This window comes from Apis mellifera, linkage group LG6, assembly GCF_003254395.2.
Source record: "Apis mellifera strain DH4 linkage group LG6, Amel_HAv3.1, whole genome shotgun sequence".
Taxonomy (NCBI): Eukaryota; Metazoa; Arthropoda; class Insecta; order Hymenoptera; family Apidae; genus Apis; species Apis mellifera.
Genome location: NC_037643.1, coordinates 16,358,121 through 16,370,908, shown reverse-complemented (window position 1 = coordinate 16,370,908; position 12,788 = coordinate 16,358,121). Strand labels below are relative to the sequence as shown.

Genomic DNA, 12,788 nt, shown 5'->3' with positions numbered 1-12,788 from the left:
TTACCAATTTGATTTGAAATTTGATATACAAGCGTTGCTTTTAAAATTGCTGTTTGTTAAATTTTCCCATTTCATGCGCGAAAGTGTTTAAGTGAGAAGAAAATGAGGGTGGTGGCAAATACCAGCTTTCTTCCCTCCAACCTTTGCCCGTCGATTTAAAACATTTGCCCTCCGCGGAACGAAAGTTCTTCGTGTCGTTCGAGATGGGGTGCCACGAAATCACCCTAATATTGGATTATATCGATATACGGGACGCACATATATCATACAACGGGATCGGAACGCATAGGTTACTAAATTTCCGATTTCTTTACGGAGATGTCACAGAATTTCTCGTGATCAGCAGATCACAAATTTTAATTTCAAGTTATTTTAATTCACATTTAAATTGGATGTGATATGATGTATATGATGTATTTTAGCGAATATTAAATACCATAATTGAAGGTTAGGTTAGATTAAATTAAATTAAATTAGATTAAATTGAGTGAATTAAATTAAATGTGTTTTAGAAGTATTATTTGAGGAAAATAAATTTTAAAAATTTGTCAAATTTATCATTAAAAATATTTTTACAAAAAATATATTCTCTTATATGATAAACATTCATTTTTAAAAATTATTTAAATTTTAATTATTTCATTATATAGTGAAAAGCTTCTTCCTAATTGATTATCCGAATGGATTTTTATTGCAACTAATTCCAATAATCAATATTCTGTTATAACTATTTTATTTTTTTCAATAATAAAGAAAATAAAATTATCATGCTAAAGATTACAATATAAAGGATATCGTTTAACCTAATATAAATCTCATTCAAAAATTTTCTCGATATCAATCTCAATCGATATTGTAGAATATCGATTAATTCCAATAATCTATATTCTATTATATTTGATCAATAATAGAAAAAAATAAAATTATCGCATAAAAATCATAATACAAAGGATTAATCGTTTCATTTTATCATAATTGAAATAAACGAAAATAATCATCAGAATGGATTTATCACTTAATACACATCTTATTTGAAAACTTTTTCGACGTCAATCTCACTTAGCGAAAAAAAAAAAATAATAAAGTCCCCTTGAAAAGAGGGTGACAAGTAGCGACCTCGACAAGGTCGATGCATTTAGGAACTCTTTAATCGAACGATTCGGTAGTCAGGGTAATGACGTGTGCTCGAGCACACGGCTCCACAGTGTTTAGCACTTTATCTATCTCCTCCTTGTTATTAATGACACTCGCTGAGTCAGATGCCGCGGCGAAGTGCGGCATCTTCAGAGTTTAATATCCGAAGAATCGAGTCATTCGGCCGACTACTTGGGCCGCGGTTGGCCTCGAGTAGAGTAGTACACTCGTGATTCGAGACCGGTGGGCCGGGACATTTCGCTTCCAATATCCTTCACCCTGGCCGAAAAAGAGAGAAAGAGAGAGAGAGAGAAGTCTATTCGAGTGTCGCCTATTCGCGGCAAACGAGCACGCTTTCATTTCGCACAAGCACCGTGGACGAGTGGTTCAAATATAAAAAGAAGAATTCTATCGCGACACCAACTAACGGACAAAAATTGAGAATCTTGCCGCGAGAGGGAAGCAGAGATCCATCTTTCATTACGTTTCTCGATTATTACGCGCGATGTATCTGAACAAAAAATTCATCGCATGGTATAAACCGGATGCAGATAAAAACGATTATATGATCTAGTACAGATTTTGAACAATATTTTTAATTTTGACATGAATCGAGAATTATTCTAAATTTGTAAGATAATTGAAATAAAGATAAAACAATCATCGTGAAAATACAGTACAATATTATAATTATAATAAATAGTAATTATTGTTTGATTTTGACTAAATTCTACTTTTTTTAATAATCTTTATTTTTATCAATAAATAAAATTTATAATATTATTTATATTTATCCAAAATTGAAAAATTTAATGATAATTCTTTTTTTCATATCCATGTTTATTTCTCTGAATTGTCTCTGAATGTATTAATATTAATATTAAAAAAATATGAAATATTAATAATTAATTATTATAGTAAAAAATTATTTACAAGTACTACATAGTAGAAAATGTATATTTTACATCTAGACTTATCACAGAATAATCAGTAGAATGTGTGATGAATTTTTTATTAGACATAGCATGCTTTCTATCATATATTATTAAATAACGCATTGCATTTCATTCGATAGGTAGTCGTACTAATACTACATACTTAAAATCATTCTTATTATTTAGTAGAGGTAAGATAAATTTTATGTGAATACATGTAATGATTATCAAATATAATTTGTTTATTAAAAGGTAAGTGATCTTTTAAAGAATATATATTGTGTAATATTTTGTTTAAAATTGTAAGAAATTTGATTACATTTTATACATTCCTTATTTTCTTTTCAATAATAATTTAAATAATTTAATAACTTAAAGTTAAAAAAATAAAAAACAGAGATTTGAAAGAAGAGTTCGAAGAATCTTTTTCATTGTAAAAGAAATTGTTAAATAAAATTGAATAAAATGAATAAAATGAAAAATATGAAACGTATGCGAAAACAAAGTTGTTGCAATATTTTGCAAAACGTAGTACGAAATTGTTTGAAAATCATTATGAAACAAATCTCAGAGTTTTGTCAGAAAACAGGACTTCATGGATGCAAATACATTTGCGAACCTCAACGTTCAATGATAGAAAGGTAACAAATATAAATTTTATAAATTGTTTATTTTTTTCATTGAACATCAATCGATTTAAAATTCATTTGACCGATTAAACGAATTATCCGTCATTGTATAGATTATAAATAGATGTTATTAAAGAAGATTTATTTTCACTTTGTCATAATTAAATTTGCGAAATAATCGAGAAATATTCATTAAATGTTTCTGTTTAGAGTCGTGTGGGCAATAATGGTATTTTCATCCCTGTGCATCGCTATTTGGATGATGAAAATTACTTACGAATATTTCATGAAAAATTATATTCTCACAGTGATTGAAACGACGCATCATGGAATATGGAATTATCCATTTCCAGCGGTCACGATATGCGATTTCAATCGCGTATCTCTCAAATTGACGAAAAAATTAGTCGACAATTTGTAAGTTTTTTAATACACGTTTCATTTTCGATTAATTTTTTATTTTAGTATCCGGTTCCTTTTTTTATTTAAAATAGAATTATAATTTTTTTTCACTTAAAAATCATTCAAATCTGGAGTTGGAATTGTTATTTTATAGTTTTCAAAAAATTCAATAGAGATTAAAAATTACTATTAGTTAGATAAAAATTAATGAATTATTTGTACAAATTATTATTTACTTGGATTTTGAATAATAAAAAGGAAATATTTAAAATTCGAAAATTATTTATCGTTATTTTATATTATTTTATTGAATACCGATTTATTCATTTATAATAAGATATATTTTATAGTAGATATTTTAATAAAATATTTTTATTTTTGTTGTAGAAAACTTCCACCAGCTGTGTCAAAGGAATTTGTTGTTGAAGAAATGCGATTATTGGATGAATTATTATATCCTGGTGTACACGGATTATACATTCGAAATAATCTCTCACGATTACAAAATATTTTTGAGATGAATAATCTTACAATACCGATCATCATGAATTCTGTATGTAACAAATTTTTTAAGAATCAAATGAAGTTCAAAATGAAGACAACAAACTTTGAATATATTTAAAAAAAGAAATCGATTAAAGATATTATATATTAATCGTTTTATAAATTTTTAAGAAAAATTTCAAATTCAAAATATTTTTCATACAATTTTTTTTTATTTTTTTTAAAATTATAAAATAATTGTTACCAAATCTTTTATCGTTTATTTAATATTATTTATATTTCATCATTGTTATAACACAATTATATTAATTATAACATAAACGTGAATTGAATTCAAATTTCAGGTTACGCGAAGTTGTGAAAGTTTATTAGAATTATGTAAATGGAAAACAAAAAAAGAAGATTGCAATAATATATTTCAAACGAGTATCAGTCGTAACGGTATATGTTGTAGTTTTAATTATATCACTCATGATTTGATTATGAAACAACCAAGGTATATATATATATATATATATATTTATATATTGATATGATTTATATATTATATTATATATTTATTTTATATATTGTTGATTATTAATATCATTTTTTGTTTTTATCATATTTTTTTAAAATTTATTTCGAAGCATAAAACCACATAAAATAACTTCTTGTGGATATCAGAGTGGACTCAATATTCTACTTAATTTCGATGTCGAAGATTATCATGCCAGTATTGTAGAATCTATAGGAATAAAGGTAATTTTGTTATAATCTCTGAAAAAGAAATTAATTACTAAAATAATTATAATAAAAACATATTTTTATAAATAAAAAAAATGATTAAATTAAGAGTAATTCAAGAAACGTAATTGAATTAATATTTACAATATTTAAATTTATATTTATATTTATATTTTTACAGATTATGTTACACGATCCTTATGATTATCCTGATTATGATGCAGCAAGCAAATTAATAGGTGTAAATAAATATTCATTTTTAACTGTTAAACCTATCGAGATTTATTCAACTAAGGATATCAAACGGGTATCTAATAAACAGTGCACATATAATGAAGAAAATACAATACCTGATAATTTGAAAAGAAATTTCATTTCTTCAAGATATTCGTTCATAAATTGTCTGACAGATTGTCGAGCAACTGTAATTAAAAAAGAATGTGGATGCATCCCATATTATTATCCACAAAATAGTTAGTTTATTTTAAAAATGTTACATAAATATCTTGTAAATATGAAAAATAGTTGATAATATTATATTTATTAAATAATTATTAAGGATTAAATGGGATAAAAAGAGAAGCCATATTTGTAAATTGTTGTTTTATTTATTAATTTTAAAATAAATAATATTCTATTACAGATACTAGAATATGTAATTTGAGAGATGTCGAATGTCTAGAAACATTTAAATGTAAGTTTAAAATACTAAATAAGCTTAAGATTTATTTATAAATTCATTTATAAATATTTATTAAAATTATTTATAATTTTTTATATTTAAATTTTTTATCTTTATAATTATAATATATTATATTATATATCTTATATATATATTATATATTATATTTATATATTTTTATAATTATATTTAAAGAGAGATTTATTTATTAAAATGTAAAACATAATAACATTCTGTATTAAATTTTTTCATAATTAATAATTGAAAAAATACTGAAATTAAATTTTAGTTTGGTATGACACTTCTTGGCCAGGAACAGACATGTCACCTAAAACTTTACCGTTTGTAGAATTGGATATTAAAAATAGACCTTGTAATTGTAAACCTGATTGTAATTTTTATCGTTATATTATGGAGTATTCAGCAGCAAGTCTTGACAAACGCGTTTATTATAATGACTTTACTTATACAACTTATTTCAGGTAATTATAATAATTTTTTTTTAAAATTATATTAATATAAATTGAAAATTTATCAAAATATTAAAAAAAATTTCCATAAAAATTTATTTTTCTACTTTTAATAAAAAATAAGAGTTTTTATAAACTTTTATAAATAACTTTTTATTATTTATTAATAGATCATTAGATATTACAAATAAATTACTTTTTTTTATAGCAAAGGTAAAACTTGGAAAAATCAAAGTATAATTCATATATTTTTTGGGGATTTAATTTCTATTCGGTATCGTCGAGATACGCGTTATAGTTGGCGTCACATATTTGGTAATATTAATTACTTTTTAAAATAATGAATTTGAATTAAAATAGAATTAATATTAATAATAATAATAATAATAATAATAACAATATTAATGTTTTTTTAGCAACATATGGCGGTCTTTTAGGGATATTCGCTGGTTTTAGTTTCATGTTCATTTTTGAAATTATTTATTTTTTTGTTATTCGAATTCTAACAGATGCATATGCAAGAAGAAATATGGAAAGCATAAATTAGATGATAGAAATTTTTATTAACTTATTAATAAAAAAATTTTGTTAAATATATATATGTGTTATTGCACTTTATCATATTTTATATCGAAAATATTATTTTTTATTTTTTTATACTTGTGCTTGATATTCTGGAAATTGAAAATCGGAAGATAATCGATATGACTTTATTTCGGGTAATTGAGCAACGGAATTTATTCCATTTAGTACTCCTTTTTTTTCCCCTACTGCATCAATTGTTTTTGAAACAGCTTGTAAAAATGTAATTTTATCTTTTCCATTTTGTAAAATATTACAAAATTCTTGTATAAACCATGATCCTACGAAATTATAAATTTAATATATAAATAATATATGTAAAACTTAAATACAATATATATATATATGTGTGTGTATGTATTATAATTATTTATTACCTTTTTCTTTATGACGCATAGATACAAAACCTTGAATAGTTGACATAAATATACAAAAATTTCTGTATGATAAAATATTTTTTGAAATATTACAATTTATAAAACCATCTGTAACTAAACTATCTTCTACTTGTCCTATAATTAAAAATTCTTATGAATGAATAAATATATATTAATTTTAATGTAATAAAATAAAAATTTTTATTACCTATTATTTTTCCTTGACAAGCTTGTATAATAACTATTTTAATAACATCTTTTAATTCTATACTGCAAAATTTATACTCGATTTCTTCAGTTTTAACTTCTTTTTCATCTGCACTAATAATACCACCTAGAATATTCGTATATGTTACATGACATATGAAATTTATAATACTTATAATTTACTATATTACATAATTACTAAAATAACTTAGTATAATTTTACCTTCATATCCATGACTTAAGATACATACAAAAATACAATCATAATCAACACCAAAAGTTTTTGGAATATCTTCTAACATTTTAAGTATTTCATCTTTTTTTAAATTATTAAATTCTTTAGTAATAAAATTAAAACCTTTAAATGTTTCTAATAATTTCATACAATCAGTTTCTGTTCCAAATCTAATTTCATACTAAAACAAAAATATTATATATGTAAAATATATTATATACATAATTCAATTTATATTAAAATAAAATTTATATATTGATATTAATGTAACTAGATACCTTTTCTCCCATAAAAAACATTTGATTTATAATAATACATAAACCTTTTTTTATTTTTCTTATATTTTCTTCATTATTTAATGAAATTTTATGTTCTTTTATAAAAAATGTTTGTAATTGAGATGTATTAATAGATGTATTAATATGTTGAATATCTAATACATCTCGATGATTTTCATGATTTTTCAAATCATCATAAATGGATTCTAAATCTTCAATTTTCTTCAAATGTTTCAATAAATTTTCAAGCTTTACTGTGCCATCTAATATAATTAAAAATTACATAAAATAAAAACTTATATGAAATTACAAACACATAAAAGAAATATTATAATTGCAACAAATTATAAAAAACAAACCTAAATTTATTGAAATATAATTTTCTTGCATCCAATATAACATATGTAATTCAAGAAAATCTGAATCTTTTAAATTTACGTTATATTCAATGATATCAGTTTTGACATATTGTAATAATAATTTTATTTTATCTTCAGAAAGAGTTTCACATAACAAATATAAACATTTTGCCGTTAAATTCACATATCTAGAAAATAACCTATTTTTTGGTAAGTAAAATAAATTTAAATAATTAAAAGATAATCCTAATTTTCGTATAATTTGTAAATTTTGTATAATACATATAGCTTCTAATAATTTATTTTTCCAATTCTGAGGATATTTATTTATAAATTCTGTAAGTATATAAGTTTTATTTTCTTGATGTATTTTTAATAAATCATAAATTATTTTAAAACCATCCATATAATCAGTTATCATTAAAAACAAAATAGATATTTTCTCATCTATATCACAATCATTTTCTATTTTCCATAAGATATCTTTGTTTAATATTTCTTTACTTATATCATTATTTAAAGCAAGATTTGGTAAAGCATCAATTGATAACATTGCTCTCTATAAATTTCTACAAATAAATTCTAAAAAAAGAAAACAATAAAATATTAATATTAAACAATAAAATAATAATATTACTATATATATATATAAATAATATTAATATAAATAAAATATAAATAAATAATTTAATAACAAATAAATATAACATGCTATCTATAAAAATAATACTTACTTTGTATGATATTCCTATGTATAATTTTATTGAAATATTTATATTTTTTATTTTTTTATTTTACATAAAATATGATATAGTGTTCTTATACCATAAAAAATATATATTATAATAATATAAGATATTTTTATAAATATTTTTATTCATATATCAATATATGAATATTATATTATGACATTTTATTTTTTTATTTATTAATATTTATAAAAATTCTTTTCTTCAAATTTATTGTAATAAAATCAATAATTAATCAAGTAGGCTTTTTTTATCATTCACTAATAAGTAAATCTATTTGAGCATATTTCTTTATTCGATTTAATATTGTTAAGTTCAATATTATTATTTAAAATAAATTATACATAGAATTATATTAAAAATATCATTGCACATATTCTGCGTTAGCAATCTTTAAATCCCCACCAATAATGTCAATCTATTCTTCTTATATCATTTCTTATTGCATTTTTACATTTCTTATGGTTATATTTTTTTATTTTTCACAATATATTTTTCAATAAATAAATAATTATATATTATAATATTAAATGTATCATGAGATTTTTTAAAACTTTTAATTTGAATTTAACATATCCTGGTATTTTTATTTTCTAAATCTATTGAATAAAAATTCAATATGAAGCCATATAATTTTTTTAAAAATGCAAAACTTTATAAATAATTTATAAATAATTTTGGAATTATTGAATTTTGATTCTTAATTTGTTGTTTTCGAATTCTACATGTCAAAATAAAAAAACATAAAAAATTTATCGTGTCTTGAATTATTTCTGTATCATTTCTATCGAAATTAAGTTTACTCACTAAAAAATTTATAGTGAATTAGCTAAGTTACTATATGTTTAATTACTAGGATCTACAAATCGGCAACGCTGCTTCTACAAATATCTGACAAAATTTCTGATGAAATATAATTAACGTTTTTCTAAAAAAATTCTTATAAATATAGCCATAATATTTAGTAAGTAAAAGTTACACGTAAATGTTTTAATTTGTGTGGATTGTGTACTCTTGTCCTTAAAAAAGTTTATAACTTGATTTATATTTAAACTATTGAATTTATATTAATTTAACCAAATAATAAAATGAAAAATGACTGATTTTAAATAAAATTGTAATTTTTAAAAATAGATAAAAAATATGGAATTAATATTAGAAGTATAAAATTTTAACATTGATTCTAATAAAAATAGAAATATTTAATACATATCTTTTTTATTAATAATCATCCTTGTCCAAAAGGTTACAAATAATTTTTAAAAAAAATTTCGTTATATTTTTTAAATATCTTGAAAATAAGAGAATAAATATTTTTTTAATTTTCTGAAAATTTAATTTTATAAAATATTAAGAAAAAATTATTTTTTAAAAGTTATAAAATAATAGTTTAAAGTTTTGAATTATTTATTATTTTTCTAGTTAAATATAAATTTATCTTATATAATTACTAAAATTAATATACTTTTTGAATTTTTTATTATTAGATTAAAATTATTATCTTTATTTCTTTTAATTAAATACTTCTATTATATACCTACATACCTTATAAAATATTTCTATTATATAGCAGTTGTGGTTATTTGATAAAATGTTAATTGATAAAATATTAGTTGATTTTTATTTTATTTTATTATTATCTATTTGAATGTTGTTTAAAAAAAATTTTATTTTTTTCTTATTTTTTTCATGTTTTCCTAAATACACACATAATCTATTATTCATAAATAAGGTTAAGATTTATTATATTTTTATTATGATTATGTCATTATTATCATTCATTTATTACCATTTATCGTAATGACATATTACGATAAACAAATGTTTTATAAAATCGCGGGAATATATGATACTAACTAGGTTATGTTTATACCGAAACTAGACTTTCTTATTGTTACCAGATTTATGTTCAACACAGCTTATACTTAGAGTCGGTTGCGGTCAAGTACATTCTACTAAACAGGTGCTTTGACGTCACGTCATCGTATTTGTGAGTTGTAGATTTACTTCGAAATTAAACTAATTTCAAATTAAACATCATGTCTAAAAGTAAGCATCATCAAGTCGATAGTAATATTGTAGCAGTAAAAAGTAAAGTAAGTTTCTTTTTAATGTTGAAGTTCTTATTTTTTTACTATTATTATTAAATAGAAATAATATTATGTAGTAAGATTTAAGTATTTTTTCTTTCTTTCATTCTTTATACTATTAAATTTCTTTATATATAAAAAATTTCAATTTGTTTTTTATAGTTTGATGCAGATATAATAAGATTTTCAGTCAATCGTAATGATACAATTAATTATGAGGATTTTAGAAAGTTATTAGCTGAGCGACATGATATTGGTCCTGATTTAAGTTTTTTAATATGGTATACTGATCCAACTGATGGTGATTTATTACCAATTAACAATGATAATAATTTAGCAAGAGCATTACTTGCTGCAAAACCATTGCTTAGAATTTTTATTCAAAGAATAAAGGGTAAGATGGTTTTATATTAAATAATTATAAATTTATATGTGAGAAATATAAATCTATCAATATTTATTTTAAAATATAAAAAAAATTTTTTTAATAAAAGAAAAAATCCACTTTATGATAATAGAGAATATATCTAATTATGATAATAGAGAATATATCTTTTTATCATTATTATTATTATTATTAAGTAATATTACTAATATTATTATTAAATTTAATATTTTATAATTTAATATTGATAGCGTATCTATAACTTACATAAAAATAAGCTATTTTGTACATAATAGGAGATGGATTAGAAGATATAAATGGATATGGAACAATAAAACCAAAAAATTTAATATCAAGTATTCTTGGTGGTACACCTGGCAAACCAAAATCATTAGCTATATCTAATCCTCATGATTTTAGGCAGGTAAGTTTATTTATTATATAAATACAAATTATATTATTAATATAAATATAATTATATATATTATTTAAAATATAAAATACAAATTTTATTTACAATATAATAGGTATCGGCAATAATTGATGTAGATATATTGCCAGAAACTTGTCGTCGGGTACGTTTATTAAAACATGGTTCTGATAAACCATTAGGATTTTATATTAAAGATGGAGAAAGTTTTCGAATATTGCCACCATCTGCTGGAGGTGGCATTGAAAAAGTTCCAGGTGTATTTATAAGTAGATTAGTACCAGGTGGTTTAGCTGAAAGTACAGGACTTCTGGCAGTAAATGATGAAGTTCTTGAAGTAAATGGTATAGAGGTTGCTGGAAAAACTCTAGATCAAGTATGTAATATGATATTTACTATTTTTTTTTCTTTTTTTTATTTACATATATATATATATACATATATACATACATACATATATATATGTATGTTAAATAGGTGACAGATATGATGATTGCCAATTCTTCGAATCTCATAATCACAGTGAAACCAGCAAATCAACGAGCAGCATTAACTGCTCCAAGACGAGGATCATTTTCACGTAACAGTCAATTGTCCTCTGGAAGTCATCAGTCTACGCAAAGTGCTGCTACTGGTAGTGATGAAGATGCAGATGAAATTGTAGACTTAACAGGTGTAACATTACAAGATGATGCAGCAACATCTACTTCTACTGCTCAACATCATCATTTTCATCATCATCATCATCATCAAAATCATTTTGATCAAGGTGTTTTACATTTATAAGTAACAAAAATATAAAATTCTACTTTTTACATTACATCATACTCATTGAATATTAATTCAAATATTCATTTACAAAAAAAATATATAGAAATATGAAAATATAACATGACAATAAGAGATAAAATAATGAAATAAATGAAGCATTATAAAGTCTGATAGCTACATTTTACATAATTGAATAATAATTTAATTCATTTAAATAAATAAATTAATATAAAATTTATATGAAATTATATGAATTATATGAATATTTTAAAAAGATTTTTTTAATTAAAAATAAGATTATTTTTTTTTAATTTAATAACATTTTTCATTAAAATTATTCTTTAATATTACAAATTAATTTTGCTAAATCATTATTATGAAAAAATTTTTAATATATATCTTTTAAATTGAAATATGTTTCGTATACAAAATAGATTAATATGAAAGAGAAACAAAATGAAGAATTATTTTATAGATTAGAATTAAATTTTTTTAAATAAAATTTATATAATAATTCATATATCTTATTTTAATATTTTTTGTAAATTAATATAAATATTATATATAAAAAATATTAAAACAATAAATTTATTTGAAAAAAAATAAAACATGATATGATATGATAAATGGAAAGTAGAATATTAAAATTAAAAAATATTAAAATTAGAAAATAAATTATTCATGGTATATTTTTAGTCAAAAACAAAACATCTTGAAAATGAAAACTTTTTAATCATTTTATGTGAAATATTCAGACAAATTATATATATTTTTCAATAATTCTTTTATTATATTCTTTTATTATTATATTTTATATACATTCAATATCAAAATATTCATATC

At 21.4% G+C, this 12,788-nt stretch overlaps 3 protein-coding genes across 4 annotated transcripts; 2 read left to right on the top strand and 1 right to left on the bottom strand.

Moving 5' to 3' along the window:
• Window positions 1–2,348: 2,348 nt before the first annotated feature.
• On the top strand, window positions 2,349–6,079 carry LOC100577346 (sodium channel protein Nach). Its single transcript, XM_003251603.3, has 10 exons — window positions 2,349–2,710; window positions 2,909–3,115; window positions 3,488–3,653; window positions 3,949–4,100; window positions 4,234–4,345; window positions 4,512–4,803; window positions 4,974–5,024; window positions 5,302–5,494; window positions 5,691–5,797; window positions 5,899–6,079. The coding sequence occupies exons 1-10, from the start codon at window positions 2,535–2,537 to the stop codon at window positions 6,027–6,029; spliced, it is 1,587 nt and encodes a 528-aa protein (XP_003251651.1). The 5' UTR covers window positions 2,349–2,534; the 3' UTR covers window positions 6,030–6,079.
• Window positions 6,080–6,131: 52 nt separating this feature from the next.
• Window positions 6,132–9,082, bottom strand: LOC724930 (caspase-8). The gene is made up of 7 exons (XM_006570913.3): window positions 8,255–9,082; window positions 7,521–8,102; window positions 7,162–7,424; window positions 6,872–7,064; window positions 6,650–6,775; window positions 6,442–6,576; window positions 6,132–6,345 (listed from the first exon to the last, which is right to left on the bottom strand). The coding sequence occupies exons 2-7, from the start codon at window positions 8,071–8,073 to the stop codon at window positions 6,137–6,139; spliced, it is 1,479 nt and encodes a 492-aa protein (XP_006570976.2). The 5' UTR covers window positions 8,074–8,102; window positions 8,255–9,082; the 3' UTR covers window positions 6,132–6,136.
• A 35-nt stretch (window positions 9,083–9,117) lies between these two features.
• On the top strand, window positions 9,118–12,120 carry LOC724977 (partitioning defective protein 6). Of its 2 annotated transcripts, XM_001120877.5 has the most exons (6): window positions 9,118–9,233; window positions 10,171–10,365; window positions 10,522–10,753; window positions 11,041–11,168; window positions 11,272–11,550; window positions 11,652–12,120. In XM_001120877.5, exons 2-6 carry the CDS (start codon window positions 10,309–10,311, stop codon window positions 11,958–11,960), a joined length of 1,005 nt encoding a protein of 334 aa, XP_001120877.2. In that variant the 5' UTR covers window positions 9,118–9,233; window positions 10,171–10,308; the 3' UTR covers window positions 11,961–12,120. The 2 variants fall into 2 exon arrangements, with proteins under 2 accessions (XP_001120877.2, XP_026297080.1); XM_026441295.1 differs by lacking the exon at window positions 9,118–9,233 and having other exon boundaries at window positions 10,058–10,365.
• The last annotated feature ends 668 nt before the right edge of the window (window positions 12,121–12,788 follow it).

Excerpts from the sequence above, each read along its gene's own strand:
- LOC100577346 (XM_003251603.3), top strand. The coding sequence starts at position 2,535 with ATGAATAAAATGAAAAATATGAAACGTATGCGAAAACAAAGTTGTTGC. Across the intron at positions 3,654-3,948 it reads TACCGATCATCATGAATTCT|GTTACGCGAAGTTGTGAAAG; the intron begins GTATGTAACAAA and ends TTCAAATTTCAG. Across the intron at positions 4,804-4,973 it reads ATATTATTATCCACAAAATA|ATACTAGAATATGTAATTTG; the intron begins GTTAGTTTATTT and ends ATTCTATTACAG.
- LOC724930 (XM_006570913.3), bottom strand. The coding sequence starts at position 8,073 with ATGTTATCAATTGATGCTTTACCAAATCTTGCTTTAAATAATGATATA. Across the intron at positions 7,065-7,161 it reads TGTTTTTTATGGGAGAAAAG|TATGAAATTAGATTTGGAAC; the intron begins GTATCTAGTTAC and ends TTTTTGTTTTAG. Across the intron at positions 6,776-6,871 it reads CTTAAGTCATGGATATGAAG|GTGGTATTATTAGTGCAGAT; the intron begins GTAAAATTATAC and ends CGAATATTCTAG.
- LOC724977 (XM_001120877.5), top strand. The coding sequence starts at position 10,309 with ATGTCTAAAAGTAAGCATCATCAAGTCGATAGTAATATTGTAGCAGTA. Across the intron at positions 10,366-10,521 it reads TTGTAGCAGTAAAAAGTAAA|TTTGATGCAGATATAATAAG; the intron begins GTAAGTTTCTTT and ends TGTTTTTTATAG. Across the intron at positions 11,551-11,651 it reads CTGGAAAAACTCTAGATCAA|GTGACAGATATGATGATTGC; the intron begins GTATGTAATATG and ends TATGTTAAATAG.